Below are 24,840 nucleotides of genomic sequence, written 5' to 3' on the forward strand. Positions count from 1 at the left end.
TTCAGTCACAAAAACATCTATCGACCATTGCCCTTTGCCACTGAGCCAATTTTGCATCCAACATGCCACTTTCTCTGGAATCCCATGGGCTTTTACATTTCTGACCAGTCTGCCATGTCTTTGTCAAAAACCTTGCTAAAATCCATGTAGACTACCCTCATCAACCCTCCTTGTTACCACCTCAAAAAATTCAATCAAGTTATTCAGACATGACCTTCCCTTACAAATCCAGACTGAATATTCTAGATTAATCCTTGCCTTTCTAAATAACTATTATTACTGTCCCTCAGAATTTTTTCCAATAATTTTCCCACCGAGGTTAGGCTGACTGTCCTGTAATTACTCGGTCTATCCATTTCTCCCTTTTTAAACAAGGGTACAACATTAGCAGTCCTCCGGCACCATGCCTGTAGCCAGATGATAGAAAAATGGTCAGAGCCATTTCCTTCCTTGCCTCAACAGCCGAGGATACATTTATATTTAACATTTCATCCGGGCCTGGAGATTTATCTACTTTCAAACATGTGAAACCCCTTGATACGTCATCTCTCATTGTGTATCTAATCTAATAGTTCACAGTCCTCCTTAGCTATAATGTCTGCATTGTCACTCTCTTTACATAGAAACATAGAAACATAGAAAATAGGTGCAGGAGCAGGCCATTCAGCCCTTCTAGCCTGCACCGCCATTCAATGAGTTCATGGCTGAACATGCAACTTCAGTACCCCCTTCCTGCTTTCACGCCATACCCCTTGATCCCCCGAGTAGTAAGGACTTCATCTAACTCCCTTTTGAATATATTTAGTGAATTGGCCTCAACTACTTTCTGTGGTAGAGAATTCCACAGGTTCACCACTCTCTGGGTGAAGAAATTTCTCCTTATCTCGGTCCTAAATGGCTTACCCCTTATCCTTAGACTGTGACCCCTGGTTCTGGACTTCCCCAACATTGGGAACATTCTTCCTGCATCCAACCTGTCCAAACCCGTCAGAATTTTAAACGTTTCTATGAGGTCCCCTCTCACTCTTCTGAACTCCAGTGAATACAAGCCCAGTTGATCCAGTCTTTCTTGATAGGTCAGTCCCACCATCCCGGGAATCAGTCTGGTGAATCTTCGCTGCACTCCCTCAATAGCAAGAATGTCCTTCCTCAAGTTAGGAGACCAAAACTGTACACAATACTCCAGGTGTGGCCTCACCAAGGCCCTGTACAACTGTAGCAACACCTCCCTGCCCCTGTACTCAAATCCCCTCGCTATGAAGGCCAACATGCCATTTGCTTTCTTAACCGCCTGCTGTACCTGCATGCCAACCTTCAATGACTGATGTACCATGACACCCAGGTCTCGTTGCACCTTCCCTTTTCCTAATCTGTCACCATTCAGATAATATTCTATCTTCCTGTTTTTACCACCAAAGTGGATAACCTCACATTTATCCACATTATACTTCATCTGCCACGCATTTGCCCACTCACCTAACCTATCCAAGTCACTCTGCAGCCTCATAGCATCCTCCTCGCAGCTCACACTGCCACCCAACTTAGTGTCATCCGCAAATTTGGAGATACTACATTTAATCCCTTCGTCTAAATCATTAATGTACAATGTAAATAACTGGGGCCCCAGCACAGAACCCTGCGGTACCCCACTAGTCACTGCCTGCCATTCCGAAAAGTACCCATTTACTCCTACTCTTTGCTTCCTGTCTGACAACCAGTTCTCAATCCACGTCAGCATACTACCCCCAATCCCATGTGCTTTAACTTTGCACATTAATCTCTTGTGTGGGACCTTGTCGAAAGCCTTCTGAAAGTCCAAATATACCACATCAACTGGTACTCCTTTGTCCACTTTATTGGAAACATCCTCAAAAAATTCCAGAAGATTTGTCAAGCATAATCTCCCTTTCACAAATCCATGCTGACTTGGGCCTATCATGTCACCATTTTCCAAATGCGCTGCTATGACATCCTTAATAATTGATTCCATCATTTTACCCACTGCTGAGGTCAGGCTGACCGGTCTATAATTCCCTGCTTTCTCTCTCCCTCCTTTTTTAAAAAGTGGGGTTACATTGGCTACCCTCCACTCGATAGGAACTGATCCAGAGTCAATGGAATGTAGGAAAATGACTGTCAATGCATCCGCTATTTCCAAGGCCACCTCCTTAAGTACTCTGGGATGCAGTCCATCAGGCCCTGGGGATTTATCGGCCTTCAATCCCATCAATTTCCCCAACACAATTTCCCAACTAATAAAGATTTCCCTCAGTTCCTCCTCCTTACTAGACCCTCTGACCACTTTTATATCCGGAAGGTTGTTTGTGTCCTCCTTAGTGAATACTGAACCAAAGTACTTGTTCAATTGGTCTGCCATTTCTTTGTTCCCCGTTATGACTTCCCCTGATTCTGACTGCAGGGGACCTACGTTTGTCTTTACTAACCTTTTTCTCTTTACATACCTATAGAAACTTTTGCAATCCGCCTTAATGTTCCCTGCAAGCTTCTTCTCGTACTCCATTTTCCCTGCCCTAATCAAACCCTTTGTCCTCCTCTGCTGAGTTCTAAATTTCTCCCAGTCCCCAGGTTCGCTGCTATTTCTGGCCAATTTGTATGCCATTTCCTTGGCTTTAATACTATCCCTGATTTCCCTAGATAGCCACGGTTGAGCCACCTTCCCTTTTTTATTTTTACGCCAGACAGGAATGTACAATTGTTGTAATTCATCCATGCGGTCTCTAAATGTCTGCCATTGCCCATCCACAGTCAACCCCTTAAGTATCATTAGCCAATCTATCTTAGCCAATTCATGCCTCATACCTTCAAAGTTACCCTTCTTTAAGTTCTGGACCATGGTCTCTGAATTAACTGTTTCATTCTCCATCCTAATGCAGAATTCCACCATATTATGGTCACTCTTTCCCCAAGGGGCCTCGCACAATGAGATTTCTAATTAATCCTCTCTCATTACACAACACCCAGTCTAAGATGGCCTCCCCCCCTAGTTGGTTCCTCAACATATTGGTCTAGAAAACCATCCCTTATGCACTCCAGGAAATCCTCCTCCATCGTATTGCTTCCAGTTTGGCTGGCCCAATCTATGTGCATATTAAAGTCACCCATTATAACTGCTGCACCTTTATTGCATGCGCTCCTAATTTCTTTTTTGATGCCCTCCCCAACATCACTACTACTGTTTGGAGGTCTGTACACAACTCCCACTAACGATTTTTGCCCTTTAGTGTTCTGTAGCTCTACCCATATAGATTCCACATCATCCAAGCTAATGTCTTTCCTAACTATTGCATTAATCTCCTCTTTAACCAGCAATGCTACCCCACCTCCTTTTCCTTTTATTCTATCCTTCCTGAATGTTGAATACCCCTGGATGTTGAGTTCCCAGCCCTGATCATCCTGGAGCCACGTCTCCGTAATCCCAATCACATCATATTTGTTAACATCTATTTGCACAGTTAATTCATCCACCTTATTGCGGATACTCCTTGCATTAAGACACAAAGCCTTTAGGCTTGTTTTTTTAACACCCTTTGTCCTTTTTAGAATTTTGCTGTACAGTGGCCCTTTTTGTTCTTTGCCTTGTGTTTCTCTGCCCTCCACTTTTCCTCATTTCCTTTCTGTCTTTTGCTTTTGCCTCCTTTTTGTTTCCTTCTGTCTCCCTGCATTGGTTCCCATCCCCCTGCAATATTAGTTTAACTCCTCCCCAACAGCACTAGCAAACACTCCCCCTAGGACATTGGTTCCGGTCCTGCCCAGGTGCAGACCATCCGGTTTGTACTGGTCCCACCTCCCCCAGAACCGGTTCCAATGCCCCAAGAATTTGAATCCCTCCCTGCTGCACCACTGCTCAAGCCATGTATTCATCTGCGCTATCCTGCGATTCCTACTCTGACTAGCACGTGGCACTGGTAGCAATCCCGAAATTACTACTTTTGAGGTCCTACTTTTTAATTTAGCTCCTAGCTCCTTAAATTCTTTTCGTAGGACCTCATCCCTTTTTTTTTTACCTATGTCGTTGGTACCAATGTGCACCACGACAACTGGCTGTTCTCCCTCCCATTTCAGAATGTCCTGCACCCGCTCCGAGACATCCTTGACCCTTGCACCAGGGAGGCAACATACCATCCTGGAGTCTCGGTTGCGTCCGCAGAAACGCCTATCTATTCCCCTCACCATCGAATCCCCTATCACTGTCGCGCTCCCAATCTTTTTCCTGCCCTCCTTTGCAGCAGAGCCACCTACGGTACCATGAACTTGGCTGCTGCTGCCCTCCCCTGATGAGTCATCCTCCCCAACAGTACTCAAAGCAGTGTATCTGTTTTGCAGGGGGATGACCACAGGGGACCCCTGCACTACCTTCCTTGCATTGCTCTTCCTGCTGGTCTTCCATTCCCTATCTGGCTGTGAACCCTTCTCCTGCGGTAAGACCAACTCACTACACGTGATACTCACGTCATTCTCAGCATCGTGGATGCTCCAGAGTGAATCCACCCTCAGCTCCAATTCCGCAACGCGGACCGTCAAGAGCTCGAGGCGGATACACTTACCACACACGTAGCGCCCAGGGACACCGCAAGTGTCCCCGAGTTCCCACATGGTACAGGAGGAGCATATCACATGGCCGAGCTCTCCTGCCATGTCTTAACCTTAGATACCCTTAAATTGGTAATAACAATGTTACAGTTCACTTACTGATATAAAAAAGAAAAGAAAAGCTACTCACCAATCACCAGCCAATCACTTACCCCATTGGCTGTGACGTCACTTTTTGATTACTTTCTACTTCTATTTTGCTTTCTCTCCCGCTGTAGCTGCCTTTTGATAGGCTGCTCCCCAATCACCCACTGCCGCTGGCTCTCGATCTCCCGCTGGGCCTTTTATAGGCTGCTCCCGCATCTCACCCACTGCCGCTGGCTCTCGATCTCCCGCTGGGCCTTTTATAGGCCGCTCCCCTCTCACCAACTGCTGCTGGCTCTCGATCTCCCGCTGGGCCTTTTATAGGCTGCTCCCCTCTCTCCAACTGCCGCTGGCTCTCGATCTCCCCCATGGCCTTTTATAGGTCGCTCCTCTCTCACCCACTGCCGCTGGCTCTCGATCTCCCGCTGGGCCTTTTATAGGCTGCTCCCGCATCTCACCAACTGCTGCTGGCTCTCGATCTCCCGCTGGGCCTTTTATAGGTCGCTCCACTCTCACCAACTGCCGCTGGCTCTCGATCTCCCGCTGGGCCTTTTATAGGCTGCTCCCGCGTCTCACCAACTGCTGCTGGCTCTCGATCTCCCGCTGGGCCTTTTATAGGCTGCTCCCGCGTCTCACCCACTGCCGCTGGCTCTCGATCTCCCGCTGGGCCTTTTATAGGCCGCTCCCGCGCCTCACCCACTGCCGCTGGCTCTCGATCTCCCGCTGGGCCTTTTATAGGCTGCTCCCCTCTCACCAACTGCCGCTGGCTCTCGATCTCCCCCTGGGCCTTTTATAGGCCGCTCCCCTCTCACCAACTGCTGCTGGCTCTCGATCTCCCGCTGGGCCTTTTATACGCTGCTCCCCTCTCACCAACTGCCGCTGGCTCTCGATCTCCCCCTGGGCCTTTTATAGGCCGCTCCCCTCTCACCAACTGCTGCTGGCTCTCGATCTCCCGCTGGGCCTTTTATACGCTGCTCCCCTCTCACCAACTGCCGCTGGCTCTCGATCTCCCGCTGGGCCTTTTATAGGTCGCTCCACTCTCACCAACTGCCGCTGGCTCTCGATCTCCCGCTGGGCCTTTTATAGGTCGCTCCCGCGTCTCACCAACTCCCGCTGGCTCTCGATCTCCCGCTGGGCCTTTTATAGGCCGCTCCCGCGTCTCACCAACTCCCGCTGGCTCTCGATCTCCCGCTAGGCCTTTTTTCGGCCGCTCCCCTCTCACCAACTGCCGCTGGCTCTCGATCTCCCGCTGGGCCTTTTATAGGCTGTTCCCCTCTCTCCAACTGCCGCTGGATCTCGATCTCCCCCTGGGCCTTTTATAGGCTGCTCCTGCGTCTCACCCACTGCCGCTGGCTCTCGATCTCCCGCTGGGCCTTTTATAGGCCGCTCCCCTCTCACCAACTGCTGCTGGCTCTCGATCTCCCGCTGGGCCTTTTATAGGCTGCTCCCCTCTCACCAACTGCCGCTGGCTCTCGATCTCCCCCTGGGCCTTTTATAGGCTGCTCCCGCGTCTCACCAACTGCTGCTGGCTCTCGATCTCCCGCTGGGCCTTTTATAGGCTGCTCCCGCGTCTCACCAACTGCCGCTGGCTCTCGATCTTCCCCCTGGGCCTTTTATAGGCTGCTCCCGCGTCTCACCAACTGCCGCTGGCTCTCCGATCTCCCGCTGGGCCTTTTATAGGCTGCTCCCCTCTCACCCACTGCCGCTGGCTCTCGATCTCCCGCTGGGCCTTTTATAGGCTGCTCCCCTCTCACCCACTGCCGCTGGCTCTCGATCTCCCCCTGGGCCTTTTATAGGCTGCTCCCGCGTCTCACCAACTGCCGCTGGCTCTCGATCTCCCCCTGGGCCTTTTATAGGCTGCTCCCGCGTCTCACCCACTGCCGCTGGCTCTCGATCTCCCGCTGGGCCTTTTATAGGCTGCTCCCGCATCTCACCAACTGCTGCTGGCTCTCGATCTCCCGCTGGGCCTTTTATAGGTCGCTCCCGCGTCTCACCCACTGCCGCTGGCTCTCGATCTCCCGCTGGGCCTTTTATAGGTCGCTCCCCTCTCACCCACTGCCGCTGGCTCTCGATCTCCCCCATGGCCTTTTATAGGTCGCTCCCCTCTCACCCACTGCCGCTGGCTCTCGATCTCCCGCTGGGCCTTTTATAGGCTGCTCCCGCATCTCACCAACTGCTGCTGGCTCTCGATCTCCCGCTGGGCCTTTTATAGGCCGCTCCCGCGCCTCACCCACTGCCGCTGGCTCTCGATCTCCCGCTGGGCCTTTTATAGGCTGCTCCCCTCTCACCAACTGCCGCTGGCTCTCGATCTCCCCCTGGGCCTTTTATAGGCCGCTCCCCTCTCACCAACTGCTGCTGGCTCTCGATCTCCCGCTGGGCCTTTTATAGGCTGCTCCCCTCTCACCAACTGCCGCTGGCTCTCGATCTCCCCCTGGGCCTTTTATAGGCCGCTCCCCTCTCACCAACTGCTGCTGGCTCTCGATCTCCCGCTGGGCCTTTTATACGCTGCTCCCCTCTCACCAACTGCCGCTGGCTCTCGATCTCCCGCTGGGCCTTTTATAGGTCGCTCCACTCTCACCAACTGCCGCTGGCTCTCGATCTCCCGCTGGGCCTTTTATAGGTCGCTCCCGCGTCTCACCAACTCCCGCCAGCTCTCGATCTCCCGCTGGGCCTTTTATAGGCCACTCCCGCGTCTCACCAACTCCCGCTGGCTCTCGATCTCCCGCTGGGCCTTTTATAGGCCACTCCCCTCTCACCAACTGCCGCTGGCTCTCGATCTCCCGCTGGGCCTTTTATAGGCCACTCCCCTCTCACCAACTGCCGCTGGCTCTCGATCTCCCCCTGGGCCTTTTATAGGCTGTTCCCCTCTCTCCAACTGCCGCTGGCTCTCGATCTCCCCCTGGGCCTTTTATAGGCTGCTCCTGCGTCTCACCCACTGCCGCTGGCTCTCGATCTCCCGCTGGGCCTTTTATAGGCCGCTCCCCTCTCACCAACTGCTGCTGGCTCTCGATCTCCCGCTGGGCCTTTTATAGGCTGCTCCCCTCTCACCAACTGCCGCTGGCTCTCGATCTCCCCCTGGGCCTTTTATAGGCTGCTCCCGCGTCTCACCAACTGCTGCTGGCTCTCGATCTTCCCCCTGGGCCTTTTATAGGCTGCTCCCGCATCTCACCAACTGCCGCTGGCTCTCCGATCTCCCGCTGGGCCTTTTATAGGCTGCTCCCCTCTCACCCACTGCCGCTGGCTCTCGATCTCCCGCTGGGCCTTTTATAGGCTGCTCCCCTCTCACCCACTGCCGCTGGCTCTCGATCTCCCGCTGGGCCTTTTATAGGCTGCTCCCGCGTCTCACCAACTGCCGCTGGCTCTCGATCTCCCGCTGGGCCTTTTATAGGCCGCTCCCCTCTCACCCACTGCCGCTGGCTCTCGATCTCCCGCTGGGCCTTTTATAGGTCGCTCCCCTCTCATCCACTGCCGCTGGCTCTCGATCTCCCGCTGGGCCTTTATAGGCTGCTCCCCTCTCACCAACTGCCGCTGGCTCTCGATCTCCCGCTGGGCCTTTATAGGCTGCTCCCCTCTCACCAACTGCCGCTGGCTCTCGATCTCCCCCTGGGCCTTTTATAGGCTGCTCCCGCGTCTCACCCACTGCCGCTGGCTCTCGATCTCCCCCTGGGCCTTTTATAGGCTGCTCCCGCGTCTCACCAACTGCCGCTGGCTCTCGATCTCCCGCTGGGCCTTTTATAGGCTGCTCCCCTCTCACCAACTGCCGCTGGCTCTCGATCTCCCGCTGGGCCTTTTATAGGCTGCTCCCGCGTCTCACCAACTGCCGCTGGCTCTCGATCTCCCGCTGGGCCTTTTATAGGCCGCTCCCCTCTCACCCACTGCCGCTGGCTCTCGATCTCCCGCTGGGCCTTTTATAGGTCGCTCCCCTCTCATCCACTGCCGCTGGCTCTCGATCTCCCGCTGGGCCTTTATAGGCTGCTCCCCTCTCACCAACTGCCGCTGGCTCTCGATCTCCCGCTGGGCCTTTTATAGGTCGCTCCCCTCACCAACTGCCGCAAAGTATTCATGAAGAACTACACATGAACTTCCTTTCTGGTCTCTAATAGGCCCTAGTCTGTCTTTAGTTATCCTCTTGCTCTTTATGTATTTATAAAACATCTTGCTTGTCAATATTTTTTCATGCCCTCTTTGCTTTCCTAATTTTATTTTTAATTTCACCCCTGTACTTTCGATACTTCTCGAGAGATTCTGCAGTATTTAGCCCTCGGTATATGTCATGAGCTTACTGTTTTTGACTCTTCCTACCCTGTATGCCCCTTAACATCCAGCGGCTCTAGATTTGAGAGCCCGACTCTTTTTCTTTGTGGGAACATTAAGACGGACTGCAAAAGCTTCTATAGATATGTAAAGAGAAAAAGGTTAGTAAAGACAAACGTAGGTCCCCTGCAGTTAGAATCAGGGGAAGTCATAACTGGGAACAAAGAAATGGCAGACCAATTGAACAAGTACTTTTGGTTTGGTATTCACTAAGGAGGACACAAACAACCTTCCAGATATAAAAGGGGTCAGAGGGTCTAGCAAGAAGGAGGAACTGAGGGAAATCCTTATTCGTCAGGAAATTGTGTTGGGGAAATTGATGGGATTGAAGGCCGATAAATCCCCAGGGCCTGATGGACTGCATCCCAGAGTGGCCTTGGAAATAGCGGATGCATTGACAGTCATTTTCCAACATTCCATATGCGATCAGTTCCTATCGAGTGGAGGGTATCTCCACTTTTTAAAAAAGGAGGGAGAGAGAAAACGGGGAATTATAGACTGGTCAGCCTGACATCGGTAATGGGTAAAATGATGGAATCAATTATTAAGGATGTCATAGCAGCGCATTTGGAAAGAGGTGACATGATGGGTCCAAGTCAGCATGGATTTGTGAAAGGGAAATCATGCTTGACAAATCTTCTGGAATTTTTGAGGATGTTTCCAGTAGAGTGGACAAGGGAGAACCAGTAATTGTGGTGTATTTGGACTTTCAGAAGGCTTTCGACAAGGCCCCACACAAGAGATTAATGTACAAAGTTAAAGCACATGGGATTGGGGGTAGTGTGCTGATATGGATTGAGAACTGGTTGTCAGACAGGAAGCAAAGAGTAGGAGTAAATGGGTACTTTTGAGAATGGCAGGCAGTGACTAGTGGGGTACCGCAAGGTTCTGTGCTGGGGCCCCAGCTGTTTACATTGTACGTTAATGATTTAGACGAGGGGATTAAATGTAGTATCTCCAAATTTGCGGATGACACTAAGTTGGGTGGCAGTGTGAGCTGCGAGGAGGATGCTATGAGGCTGCAGAGTGACTTGGATAGGTTAGGTGAGTGGGCAAATGCATGGCAGATGAAGTATAATGTGGATAAATGTGAGGTTATACAATTTGGTGGTAAAAAGAGAGAGACAGACTATTATCTGAATGGTGACAGATTAGGAAAAGGGGAGGTGCAACGAGATCTGGGTGTCATGGTACATCAGTCATTGAACATTGGAATGCAGGTACAGCAGGCGGTGAAGAAAGCAAATGGCATGTTGGCCTTCATAGCGAGGGGATTTGAGTACAGGGACAGGGAGGTGTTACTACAGTTGTACAGGGCCTTGGTGAGGCCACACCTGGAGTATTGTGTACAGTTTTGGTCTCCAAACTTGAAGGATATTCTTGCTATTGAGGGAGTGCAGCGAAAGTTTACCAGACTGATTCCCGGGATGGCGGGACTGACATATCAAGAAAGACTGGATCAACTGGACTTGTATTCACTGGAGTTCAGAAGAATGAGAGGGGATCTCATAGAAAGGTTTAAAATTCTGACGGGTTTAGACAGGTTAGATGCAGGAAGAATGTTCCCAATATTGGAAGTCCAGAACCAGGGGTCACAGTGTAAGGATAAGGGGTAAGCCATTTCGGACCGAGATGAGGAGAAACTTCTTCACCCAGAGAGTGGTGAACCTGTGGAATTCTCTACCACAGAAAGTTGAGGCCAATTCGCTAAATATATTCAAAAAGGAATTAGATGTAATCCTTAGTACTAGGGGGATCAAGGGGTATGGCGAGAAAGCAAGAAATGGGGTACTGAAGTTGCATGTTCAGCCATGAACTCATTGAATTGCAGTGTAGGCTCGAAGGGCCGAATGGCCTACTCCTGCACCTATTTTCTGTGTTTCGATGTAACATATTTGCTCGCTCTTGAATGCCTCCCATTGCTCTGACACTAGTTTACCTTCAAGTAGCTGTTTCCAGTCCACCTCTGCTGAATCACATCTCTGTTTAATAAAATTGGCTTTCCCCAATTGAGAACTTTTACTCCTGATCTATCTTTGTCCTTTTCCATAACTACGCTAAATCTAACTGAATTACGATTGACGACCAAAATGCTCTTTCACTGAGCTATTCCTGCTACTAATACCCTACTATTACTACCTATTATTTTTGCAGTTCTCAGAAATTTGCCTACATATTTGCTCTTTTATCTCCCTGACTATTTGGGAGTCCATGTACATTCCCAGCAGTTCAACCCATATGGCCTCATTTGATGATCCTTCTAACATATCATCCCTCCTCACCGCTGTAATTGTTTCTCTAACCAATCTTGTAACCCCTCCTCCTTTTTTATCCCCCACTATCTCATCTGAAAACCCTGTAACCAGGAATGTTGAGTTGACATTCATGCCCTCCTTTCAGCCATGTTTCAGTAATAGCTATAATATTATATTCCCAGGTGTCTATCTGTGCTCTCAGCTCATCTACCTTATTCCCTATACTCCTTGCATTGAAGTATATACCATTTATCACTGTCAAACCCCATTGTCTATTTTCTAGCCTTTGTTTCCTCTGCCTTCCAAATTCACTTACTAATTTATTGCCTTCCATTTCCAGCTTTGCTTCTCTCCTTTCTGAATCTACACTCCGGTTCTCACCCCCCTACCAAGCTAGTTTCAACCCTCCCCATCGGCACGAACAAATCTCGACGTGAGGATATTGGTCCTGGCCCTGTTGAGGTGCAACCCGTCCAATTTGTACAGGTCCCACCTCCCCCAGAAAGGGTTACAGTGCCTCAGGAATCTAAAGCCCTCTCTCTTGCACCATCTCGCAAGCGATGCATTCATCTACTCTATCTTCTTATTTCTGTACTCCCTACTGAGTGGCACAACTGGAGATTAATACCTTTAAGGTCCTGCTTATTAATTGCATTTCTAGCTCCCTAAAATCTGCCTGCAGGACCTCCTCCCTCTTTCTGCCGATGTCATTGGTGCCAAAATGGACCACAACCTCTGGCTGTTTACATCCCCCCCTCCCCCGCCCCAGCCTCAGCCCCTTAATGTCCTGCAGCCACTCAGTGACCACCTTGACCTTGGTACCAGGAAGGCAACATACCATCATACCATCTTGGAGCCATGTCTGCGGCTGCAGAAACGCCTATCTGTTCCCCTAACTGTTGAATCTCCTACCACGATTTCTTTTCTGGCCTTGCAGTTCTCTGGTTCAGAAACTCTTATCCTCACAGAAACTCTCAGCTTCTCCAACATTTAAACATTTTTACCCTCAGGTTTACAAGAAATTAGGGCAGACACACCTGGCACTAATGAACTTCTCCTGGGCCATGGATCTTGACCCAAAGGGCGCCAACAACCAGATTAAAGAGGCCATTGACAAGCGCTACTTACCAGATGATGAGGAGCCTGTGACAAATGATGGGCAGCTCAGTGAGGGATACCAATACGATACAGGTTGGTATTGTTGTATGCTCACAGTATTATGAGAGCTTTCTCTTAAACCTTGTATGTGGGTAATGAAAAGTAGGATTTGTGTGTCTGGCGTATTTATTGCCATTCTGATGGCTTTTCTGAAGTTTAAAAAAAAATGATGGCCTTGCACCCTTTGGATTGCAAGCCAGCCCAGACACGCTATACAAATATCTATCACCCTGAGCGCACGATTACATTGAAAACAAAAATGAACAGTAATAAAAGCATGTTATTTTAAAGTATGTATGGAAAATTCCCACTCTCCCAGCTTCTGTCCGAGGTTTTCCGAGGCCATATGCCAAAGAGAATTGTGCGGATGGGCCAGCACTCCCTTCCTGGGTCACCACCAATATTGCCTGACCTGACTGCACTCTATATTTTACTGTGGTTCAGTCACTGACTACTCTCAAACTGACCTTGTGTCCCTTATGAACCAGAGGATGCCTTTACCTGCCTAATATCCAGGTAAATGGTAGAAAACCCTGAACTTTAACTGAGAGCTGGGACTGCTATACAGCAGGTTACTGGAATGTAGCATGTGCCACCGTGCAGTGCTCCTGATCTTCGGTAGGTGGACAAATGGTACACTTTTGAGACCAAGGTTTATGGTATAAACCAATGACCAATTTATTTAACATTACTGTTCATTTACTAAAAGCCCACATTACAAACTTTGCTGGCATTGATGCATCAGGACAATGAGGTTGCTTCTCGGAGCTACCCATTTGCATAGATTTAACGTTTTGAAATGAATGTTTACTTCTAACATGCTGAACTACTGCCAGAGCCTAACTAGCGCCAATCTTCTGGTTAAAGACTGACTATCAACTAACGCAGGTAATCCAATATAATCTTGTAAATACAAATTCCTGGCCAGAGTTGCCTGTCAAAAGGATTGCCAAATCGCAGTGGTCCCACCCCTACTTGCTGGCCTGACCTGACAATTAAGTGGGAAACACAACTTCTGCTTACAGGGTACAATGTATGATATATGCTGGGGGTGAGGGGAGGCTAGTCTCGAGCATAAATGCTGGTATAGACCAGTTGTGCTGAATGGCCTGTTTTTGAGCTTTACACTCTTGTGTAGTAACCATTAAAGAGGCCTACAAGCTGGACATAACTGGGAGCTAAATATTCCAGGCTGTAGAATTTTTAGAAAGGACTGGGAAAGGAGAATTGCGGTATTGATAAAGGACACCATTACAGCAGTAGAAAGACAGGATTTCAGTAAGGGTGATGGGGCAGTGAAACACTGTGGGGTGGAATCCAAGACTGGGAGTTGTCTACACATTTTGACAGTCATGATGTTGAGAAGGGGGCTGTATAAATGGAGATAAGGGAAGCATGATAAGACCATAAGTGGAGTGTGACAAAGCACAATTAGTTAACAATCTGACAGTCAGGGAATCTCTTGCCAACAGTGACCATAATATGATTGAATTTAAGTTTGGGAGGGAGAGTCACAAACCAATATTTTAAATTTAAGTAAGGCAAACTTGGACGAGATGAGAAATGATTTGACTCCAGTAAAATGGACAAACCATCTTCAAAGTAGTATTGTACAGTCTAGAAGGCAAAGGCTCCACTTGTGCAGTTCAGCAACCATGGTCAGCAAACGAGGTAAGGGACAATATTGAGCTAAAAGAAAGGTTCACAAGTACAAGGGGAAAGTGGAAATCCAGCAGCCTGGAGAGCTATTTTTTTTAAAAAGAAACCATAAAGGGATATAAAAAGCATGGGTGCCAAAATGGATAAACTCTCGCGGGATATCCAAGCTTGCATCAAAAGTTTTAATCAATATAATGAGAGAGCGGTAAAGAGGAATATAGGCCCATTGGAATACTGGTGCAGGTGAAATTATATTGGATAAGGAAATGGCAGAAAAGTATTTTGCATACATTTTCACAGTGGAGGAAAAAGATAGACATGTCTTCCTAGAGTCTTAAACGAAGTGGCTGCAGAGATGATGGATGCATTGGTTGTAATCTACCAAAATTCCCTGGGTTCTGGAGAGGTCTTGGCAGATTGGAAAACTGCAAATGTAACGCCCCTATTTTAAAGGAGACAGACAAAAAGCAGGAAACTACAGACCAGTTAGCCGAACATCTGTGTTGGGAAAATGCTGGAATCCATTATTAAGGAAGCAGTAGCAGGACATTTGGAAAAGCATGATTCAATCCAGCAGAGTCAGCATGGATTTATTAAAGGGAAATCATGTTTGACAAATGTGCTGGAATTCTTTGAGGGTGTAACAAGCAGGGTGGATAAGGGGGAACCAGTGGATTTGGATTTCCAGAAAGTATTCGATAAGGTGACATGTAAAAGGTCACCATGGCTGTGACCACACTGACCTTCCACCCTGAACTCCAGTGCACCACTGACCCAATGCCTGCCCCAACCAAGCCTCGGACCACCTACCATCAAGGGCATTACTTAGCACCGAGCTTGAGGCCAACACATCGCCGTTGGCAACTAGGCCCATACAGCAGTGCCTGGTCTCCAGTCGTCTTGGACCCCCTTGCCACTGGACCAAGACCTTGCTCAGCTAAGCCAGTGTGGTAGCTGGTGTGCAACTACCACCCCATGTTTTTAAAAAAAAAACTCACGCACCGGCATCTTCCACTCCTTTAACATGAAGTTCAGGACCCTCATATACAACTCCAACAGCGACAGGCCGGAACGCTGCACCGCCATAGTTGCCCGGGAACTTAGACACTTTGACATTGACATCGCCGCCCTAAGCGAGACTCGGCGGCCAGGGGAAGGCCAGCTCAAGGAACTGGTTACACCACCTTCTGGAAAGGGAAACCAGAGGAAGAACGCTGCCTTCACGCAGTCGGTTTCGCTGTCAAAAACGAGCTGGTCGACCGCCTCAAATACTCCCCCTGTGGGGTTAACGAATGTCTCATGATTCTCCGAATAACCCTATCCCAGAACCAATGCGCCACAGTCATAAGTGCGTACGCCCCAACACTCGATGTAACGGGTGAGACCAAAGAGGGTTTTTACTCCAGCCTCAAAATCCTGTCCCTGCGGACGACAAATTGATTCTCGGTGACCAACGCCAGGGTCGGCAAGGACACAGCCCTCTGGGGAGGCGTGGTTGGCAGAGAGGGGGTAGGGAAAGCCAACTCCAGTGGTACCCTACTCCTGACGATGTCTAGAACATGACCTTGTCATCGCCAACACCCTGTTCCGCCAGAGGGACACATACAAGGCATCGTAGCAATACCCTCGCTCCAAACACTGGCACCTGCTCGACTATGTCATCGTCCGAGCCAGGGATCGCAAGGATGTGCGCATCACCCGTGCCATGACAGGAGCTGACAACTGCTGGACGGACCACCGCCTAATCCTATCTATCGTCAACATCAACATAGCCCCAAAGCAGCAAGGGCAGCAGAAGCAGTGCTGCAAGAAAGTCAATGCCGGGGCGTTCAGATTCAGCTCAGAGAGCCCTATACAGTCAGCGCCTCACGGCTAACCTGGCGTGCTTTGATGACCCCGAGACTCAGAATGCCCACAGCGCTTGATCTGCCCTCCAGGCCTCCATAACCAATGCCTGCGAAGAGACGCTCGGGTCACTCAACCAGGAAACATCAGGACTGGTTTGAGAATGACCAGGAGATCCAAGAGCTAATAGATCGCAAGCACACGGCATTTCTGAGCCTTAAACAACGACCCAATTTGGGAGCAGCAAGACAACATTACAGACGGCTTAAGGCTGAGGTCCAACAAAAAACTCTGGAACCAAAGAACAGATGGTGGATGGAGAAAACACAGGAGATATAGCAACTGGCCGACAACCATGATGTGCGAGGATTCTTCACCGCAGTCAAGGCCACCTACGGCCCAAACTCCCAAGGCTCCACCCCACTGCTGGCCAAGAACGGGGAAACACTCATCAAGGACACTGAGGCAGTCAGGGCCCGCTGGAAGGAGCACTTCGAAGATCCCAATCGAGACTCTGCCTTTGACACAAGTGTCCTTGACTCCATCCCGCAGCATGGTACCCACCGCCACCTCAGTAAAACCCCAGCCCTGCACGAGGTAGAAAAAGCTATAAGACAGCTTAAGAACAACAAGGCTACGGGAGTGGATGGAATCCCTACTGAAGTATGGCGGAGAGGCACTGTTGGTGCGAATGCATAACCTCATCTCTATCTCTCTCTCTCTCTCTCTCGCTCTCCTCCCTCCAGATGAGAGAGAGAGAAAGAGAATGCTGGGGATCTCAAAAGATGCCGTGATCATGACCATTTTTTTTTTTTTAAAGTCTGACCGGCAACTAGAAAGGAATCTCCGTTATCAGTCACTGGGAAACTCGTCGCTAGAGTCCTCCTCAACCGTCTTCGCACTGTGGCGAGGAGCTTCTCCCGGAATCACAGTGCGGATTCCATCCCCTACAGGGCACAACGGACATGATCTTAGCAGCGCCAGCCCTTATACATGGCCGCCTTCGACCTTGCAAAGGCCTTTGATACTGTCGACCACAAGGATCGATGGAGCGTCCTCCTCCATTTCGGATGCCCCCAAAAGTTCGCCACCATCCTCCGCCTGCTCCACAACGACATGCAGGCCGTGATCCTTACCAACAGATCCATTACAGACCCAATCCACGTCCGAACTTGGTCAAGCAGGGCTGTGTCATCGCCCCAACTCGCTTCTCAATCTTCCTCGCTGCCATGCTCTACCTCACTCAACAAGCTCCCCGCTGGTTTGGAGCTAAACTACAGAACCAGTGGGAATCTGTTCAACCTTTGTCATCTCCAGGCCAAGTCCAAGACCACCCCAACCTCTGTCGTTGAGCTACAGTACGCGGACGACGCCTACGTCTGTGCACATACAGAGGCTGAATGGCAAGTCATCGTCGAGGTATTCACTGAGGCGTACGAAAGCATGGGTTTTGCGCTAAGCATCCATAAGACAAAGGTGTCCTCTATCAACCTGTCCCCACCGCACAGCACTGCTTCCCAGTCATCAAGATCTACGGCATGGCCCTGGACAACGTGGACCATTTCCCATACCTCGAGAGCCTCTTATCAACAAGAGCAGACATTGACGACGAGATTCAACACCACCTCCAGTGCAGCCTTCGGCCGCCTGAGGAAAAGTATGTTTGAAGACCAGGCCCTCAAATCTGCCACCAAGCTAATGGTCTATAGGGCTGTAGTAATACCCGCCCTCCTGAATGGCTCAGACATGGACCATGTAAAGTAGACATCTCAGGTCACTGGAGAAATACCACCAACAACGTCTCCAAGATCGTGCAAATCCCCTGGGAGGACAGACGCACCAACGTTGGTGTCCTCGACCAGGGCAACATCCCCAGCATTGAAGCACTGACCACACTTGATCAGTTCCGCTGGGCAGGCCACACTGTTTGCATGCCAGCCACGAGACTCCCAAAGCAAGTGCTCTACTCTGAACTCCTTCATGGCAAACGAGCCAAAGGTGGCCAGCGAAAACGTTACAGGGACACCCTCAAAGTCTCCCTGATAAAGTGCAACATCCCCACCGACACCTGGGAGTCCCTGGTAAAAGACCGCCCTAAGTGGAGGATGTGCATCCGGGAGGGCGCTGAGCACCTCGAGTTTCATCGCCAAGAGCATGCAGAAACCAAGCGCAGGCAGCAGAGAGTGTGCGGCAAACCAGTCTCCCACACACACTCCCTTAATGACTATCTGTCCCACCTGTGACTGGGACTGTGGTTCTCCTATTGGACTGTTCAGCCACCTTAGGACTCATTTTTAAGAGTGGAAGCAAGTCTTCCTCAATTCTGAAGGACTGCCTATGATTGCTCAAGATTAGTGCTTGTGGGATTGGGAGCAATATATTAGTATCGATCGAGGATTGGCTAACTTAACAGAAAACAGAGAGACGGGATAAATGGGTCATTTTCTGGTTGGCAAACAGTGACTAGTGAGGTGCCGCAGGGATCGGTGCTGGGTCCTCAACTGTTTACAATCTATATATTGATGACTTGGATGAAGGGATCGAGTATAATGTAGCCAAGTTTGCTGATGATACAAAGATGGGTGGGAAAGCAAATTGTGAGGAGAACATAGGAAATCTGCAAAGAGATATAGACAGGCTAAGTGAATGGACAAAAATTTGGCAGATGGACTATAGTGTGGCAGAAATAATAGAAAAGCAAATTGTAATTTAACTAGAGAAAAATTGCAAAGTGCTGCAGTACAGAGAGACCTGGGGGTCATTGTGCATGAAACACAAAAAGTTAGCATACAGGTACAGCAAGTGATCAGGAAGGCAAATGGAATGTTGGCCTTTATTGCAAGGGGGATGGAGTATAAAAGCATAGAAGTCCTGCTTCACTTGTACAGGGTATTGGTGAGGCCACACCTGGAGTAAAGTGTAGTTTTGGTCACCATATTTAAGGAAGGATATACTTGCATTGGAGGCTGTTCAGAGAAGATTCACTAGGTTGATTCTGGAGATGAGGGGGTTGACTTATGAAGGTAGGTTGGGCCTATACACATTGGATTCAGAAGAACGCGAGGTGATTTTATTGAAACATAGAAACATAGAAAATGGATGCAGGAGTAGGCCATTCTGCTCTTCGAGCCTGCACCACCATTGAATAAGATCATGACTGATCATTCACCTCAGTACCCCTTTCCTGCTTTCTCTCCATACCCCTTGATCCCTTCAGCCGTAAGGGCCATATCTAATTCCCTCTTGAATATACCTAACGAACTGGCATCAACGACTCTCTGCGGTAGAGAATTCCAGAGGTTAACAACTCTCTGAGTGAAGAAGTTTCTTTTCATCTCAGTCCTAAATGGCTTACCCCTTATCCTTAGACTGTGACCCCTGGTTCTGGACTTTCCCAACATCGGGAACATTCTTCCTGCATCTAACCTGTCCAGTCCTGTCAGAATTTTATATGTTTCTATGAGATCCCCTCTCATTCTTCTAAACTCCAGTGAATACAGGCCCAGTCGATCCAGTCTCCTTATATGTCAGTCCCGCCATCCCAGGAATCAGTCTGGTGAACCTTCGCTACACACCCTCAATAGCAAGAACGTCCTTCCTCAGATTAGGAGACCAAAACTGAACACCATATTCCAGGTGAGGCCTCACCAAAGCCCTGTACAACTGCAGTAAGACCTCGCTGCTCCTATACTCAAATCCCCTAGCTATGAAGGCCAACATGCCATTTGCCGCTTTCACCGCCTGCTGAACCTGCATATCAACTTTCATTGACTGATGTACCATGACACCCAAGTCTCGTTGCACCTCCCCTTTTCCTAATTGCCGCCATTCAGATATTCTGCCTTCATGTTTTTGCCCCCAAAGTGGATAACCTCACATTTATCCACATTATACTACATCTGCCATGCATTTGCACACTCGCCTAACCTGTCCAAGTCACCCTGCAGCCTCTTAGTATCCTCCTCAAAGCTCAGACCACCACCCAGCTTAGTGTCATCTGCAAACTTGGAGATATTACACTCAATTCCTTCATCTAAATCATTGATGTATATTGTAAATAGTGGGGTCCCAGCAATGAGCCCTGCGTCAGCCCACTAGTCACTATCTGCCATTCTGAGAGGGACCCGTTTATCCTGACTCTCTGCTTCCTGTCTGCCAGTCAGTACTCTATCCACGTCAATACATTACCCCCAATACCATGTACTTTAATTTTGCACACTGATCTCTTGTGTGGTACCTTGTCAAAAGCCTTTTGAAAGTCCAAATACACCACATCCACTGGTTCTCCCTTGTCCACTCCACTAGTTACATCCTCAAAAAAAATTCCAGAAGATTTGTCAAGCATGATTTCCCTTTCATAAATCCATGCTGACTTGAACCGATCCTGTCATTGCTTTCCAAATGTGCTGCTATTATATCTTTAATAATTGATTCTAACATTTTCCCCACTACATATAAGATAATGAGGAGGCGCGACAAGGTGGATGCAGAGAGGATATTTCCACTCATATATAGGGGAAACTAAAACTAGGGGACGTAGTCTCAAAATAAGCGGCCGCCCATTTAAAACTGAGATGAGGAGAAATTTCTTCTGAGGGTTGTAAATTTGTGGAATTCTCTGCCCCAGAGAGTTGTGGAGGCTGGGTCATTTAATATATTTAAGGTGGAGATAGACAGATTTTTGAGCGATTAAGGGTAATGGGGAGCGGGCAGGGAAGAGGAGCTGAGTCCATGATCAGATCAGCCATGATCTTATTGAATGGCGGAGCAAACTCGAGGGGCCGACTGGCCTACTCCTGCTCCTATTTCTTATGTTCTGTTCAGGATCGGACCATTTCCACCCCAGGCATTAAAAGAAATGGGTGAGGAAATTGCAGCAGTCAGATTCACCAGGATGCTACCAGGGCTGAAAACTGATACCTGGCGTGGAACCTGTCCGATCCTGAACATCATGTAAGAAATAGGAGCAGGAGTAGGCCATTCGGCCCCTTGGGTCTGCTCCATCATTCAATAAGATCATGGCTGATCCCATCATGGACTCTGCTCCACTTCCCTGCCCGCTCCCCATTACCGTTTATTCTCATCGCTCAAAAACCTGCATCTCTGCTTTAAATATGGTTCATAGAATCATAGAAAAATTACGACACCGAAGGAGACCATTCGGCCCATCGTGTCCGTGCCGACCAAGAGCTATCTAGCCTTATCCCACTTTCCAGCTCTCGGTCCGTAGCCCTGTAGGTCACAGCACTTTAAGTGCACATCCAGGCACCTTTTTAAATGTGATGAGGGTTTCTGCCTCTACCACCCTTTCAGGCAGTGAGCTCCAGATCCCCACCTCTGGGTGAAGAAATTCTTCCTCATCTTCCCTCTAATCCTGCTACCAACTACTTTAAATCTATGTCCCCTGGTTATTGATCCCTCTGCTAAGGGAAATAGGCCCTTTCTGTCCACGCTATCTAGGCCCCTCATAATTTTATATACTTCCAATTAAATCGCCCTTCAGCCTCCTCCGTTCCAAAGAAAATAACCCCAGCCTATCCAATCTTTCCTCATCGCTAAAATTTTCCAGTCCTGGCAACATCCTCGTAAATCTCCCCTCTACCATCTCTCGTACAATCACATCTTTCCTGTAATGTGATCAGAACTGCACGCAGTACTCTAGCTGTGGCCTAACTAGTGTTGTACACAGTTCTAGCATAACCTCCCTGCTCTTGTATTCTGTGCCTCGGCTAATAAAGGCAAGCCTTTTTAACTACCTTATCGACCTGTCCTGTTACCTTTTACACTCCAGAGATCCTCTGTTCCTCCACACCTCTCTCTATCCTCCCATTTATTGTGTATTCCCTTGCCTTGTTGCCCCTCCCCAAATGCATTACCCCTCTCACTTCTCTGGATTGAATTCCATTTTTCACTGTTCTGACAGTCCATCGATATCTTCCTGCAGTCTGAAGCTTTCCACCCACGCGTCCAATTTTTGTATCATCTGCCCCCGACATTTGAGTCTAAATCATTAATATATAACCACAGAAAGCAAGGGGCTGAGCCCTGGTTAAATTGTGAGCAGCAGCTACATGAACTTGGTTTGTATTCCCTTGCGTTTAGACGATTGAGATGTGATCTAATTGAGCTCTTTAAAATGATAAAGGGCATTGATAGGGTATAGAGAAATTCTGTCACAAACTCTCCTCCTAATTGGGGAATCCAGAACATGTCATAATCTGAAAATTAGATCTAGACCAGTCACACATGAAATCAGGAAGCACTTTTTCCACAAAGCGTAGTGGAAATCTGGAACTCCATTCCCCATAAAGGTTGTGGCTGCTGGGGTCGATTGAAATGTTCACGACTCTGATTAATAGATTTATGTTCGATAAGGGTATCCAAGGATCTGGATCAAAGACAGATAAATGGAGTTGAGATACAGATCAGCCATGATCTAATTGAATGACCGAACAGGCTCGAAGGGATGAACGCCCTCCTGTTCCTATGTAAATACTTCCATCTAGCAGTAAGTGGTCTGTCTTGTGTATGTGTATCGGCACAGGCCAGTGATGGAACCTGGAGTCTCCTGATCCTGTGTGGTTTTCATGGTGGCTCCCAAATCCTTGGTTGTGTTATTTTCTGGAGTTGGGGATTTCTCCTCACTAATGGACTGCTGAATTACTAGAGCCAGGCACTAACTCTGACTTGTGTGTTCTCAGCTGGAACAGACGAGTCCCAGGAAAGTAGCATGACTGATGCTGACGACACCCAGCTTCACGCAGTGGAGAGCGACGAGAGCTTCAACTTGTAAAATAAAAACCCATCCCAGCCAAAACATGGGTTCAGAGCAAGAGCTGCTACTCCCTGGCCTTTCCCTCCTCTTTCCCTCACATTGGGCCTGTATTTCTGCTTTGAGCATTGTCTGTCTGATGCAGTTCGCCAACGTTAAAAACGTTGTCTGGAGAGACCAGTCAGTGGATCACGAGGAAACCTGTCACCACCTTTTAATTTCCAGCCTCAGCAATATCCATGTTAAACAGGGGACTTTGATTTTAAATGTAAATGTTATTACTGATCTGAATGTGAACTTGCGTAACTCCCTCTCCCTCTGCTACTTCTGCTCATGTAAAACTTGACCATCACTGTCACAAAGTTCACAATTATGCTGCTGTTTTTAACCCCCTGTTTAATCCTAAAAGGAGCCCCTGTTAAACAAAATCAGCGGGGGTGAAAGTCCAGCGGCTAGTGTTACCTCAATGATTGGCCAGCATACGTTGCAAGCAGTCGAGATGGCAGCCATTTTCAGGCAGCACTTGGGTGGTAAAGGTCACTGTGTTGCCTTTGGCCAGTTAGTCGCTGAGAATGGAGGTATTTTTACATCTCTTCCCGTCCCCTGACTTTACTTCACCATAGAGTGCAGAGCAGCCTCTCTGTAACGTGCACATGCGATTGCTTACAATGATGGCGTCCTTTAAGGTCGCACTGATACCAGGATCTTGCTGTCACTCTGTGCAACCAGCAGGAGTGTTAATGAATGGAAAATGCAATGTGTGTCTGTGCGCGTGGGTGTGTATGCGCGTGGGTGTGTGAAATGTAGTCTATTTTTTTAATTTCATTTTTCATTTAAAACTGTAACTTGGTGTCTTAAGTGGATTTTTTTTCTGTTGCTTATCCCTTTTTAATTTCAGATATTTGTACAGTCTTAGAAAAAGTCTTTTTGTTAATATATTTGCAACTCAGTTTAATGATGTGAAAAAAAATCCAAAATAAAATACTTTGAAAACCTTTTAGTAGCTGAATGTTGATCCCTCTTGGGATAATTGCTAACATCACCCTGCTGCTGATCACTAACCTGTGCCTGTGAGCAATGTGAATTTTGTAACAAAATAGATAACGATTCCAGTCCTGTGGCTATGCCAAGGATGCATTCAACCCTCAATCAAATGCTTGAAGATTTATTAAAAATTCAATGTTGCATTTAATCGCAACCAACCCCAGAGATCACCAAAACATGATTTGTCACACAAGGTGCGCCTATTAGTGGAGTGAGTTTAATCTTTTACATGCCTCCATTTCTTCGTTTTACAAATTGCCTTGCTTTTAAGCTCAACCTTCACTCCTGGTTTTACAGTCAGCTATGTTGTCTCTTTACTTGTGCAGAAAAGGATTAAACTATCAATGCAGCCTAAAACTATCCATGGCTGGTTTGTGACGGTTACAGCCCTACAGATTTGTGGGCAGCCTACAGATATTGCTTGCTTCAGCAGAAGCAGCGTTTACCCACATAATGAGCTCCTTGGCAATAACCGCATAGTGTTTGTTACTGGACTAGAAATCCCGAGACCTGGACTAACGATCCAGGGACGTGAGTTCAAATCCCACTATGGCAGCGGGGGAATTGAAATTCAGTTAATTAAATAAATCATCAAAAAAAAAGGGCTAGGATCTGTAACGGAGACCATCAACCTATTGGATTGTTGTAAAAGTCCCTTTCCTTCTGGGGAGGGAAATCTGCTGTCTTATATATGACTCCAGACCTACAGCAATGTGATTAACTCTTAACTGCCCTCTGAAATAGCCTAGCAAGCTACTCAGTCGTAACAAACCACTACGAGAAACAAACCAGATGAACCACCCGGTATTGCCTTGACACCTGCTTCGGACATTGGTACATCCAGCCCAGCTGACCCTGCGAAGTTCTGCACTTGTGCCAAAATAGGAAGAGCTGTCACAGACTAGTCGAGCAACAGTCTGACCTAGTGATACTCTAAGAATCATACCTTACTGCCGACGTCCCAGACCCCTCCACCATCCTGTCCCATGGCAAGACAGAAACACCAGGGGTGGCGGCACAGTGGTATACAGTCGGGAGGTAATGGCCCTGAGTCCTCAACATTGACTCCGGACCCCGTGAAGTCTCATGGCTTTAAGT

At 48.5% G+C, this 24,840-nt stretch overlaps 1 protein-coding gene across 5 annotated transcripts in view; it reads left to right on the plus strand.

Annotated features, from left to right (window-relative positions):
• Nucleotides 1-23,642, plus strand: part of cdc27 (cell division cycle 27) — a 128,417-nt gene extending 104,775 nt beyond the window's left edge. For 4 of the 5 annotated variants that reach the window (XM_070864846.1, XM_070864849.1, XM_070864847.1 and 1 more), the window contains 2 exons: nt 12,275-12,455; nt 22,628-23,642. In XM_070864846.1, coding sequence (XP_070720947.1) covers nt 12,275-12,455; nt 22,628-22,719 — 273 coding nt within the window. In that variant the 3' untranslated portion in view covers nt 22,720-23,642. Of the gene's footprint in view, nt 1-12,274; nt 12,456-22,627 lie in introns of those variants that run through there. The other variant, XM_070864848.1, reaches the window with a different exon arrangement.
• The last annotated feature ends 1,198 nt before the right edge of the window (nt 23,643-24,840 follow it).

This window comes from Pristiophorus japonicus, chromosome 21, assembly GCF_044704955.1.
Source record: "Pristiophorus japonicus isolate sPriJap1 chromosome 21, sPriJap1.hap1, whole genome shotgun sequence".
NCBI lineage: Eukaryota > Metazoa > Chordata > Chondrichthyes > Pristiophoridae > Pristiophorus > Pristiophorus japonicus.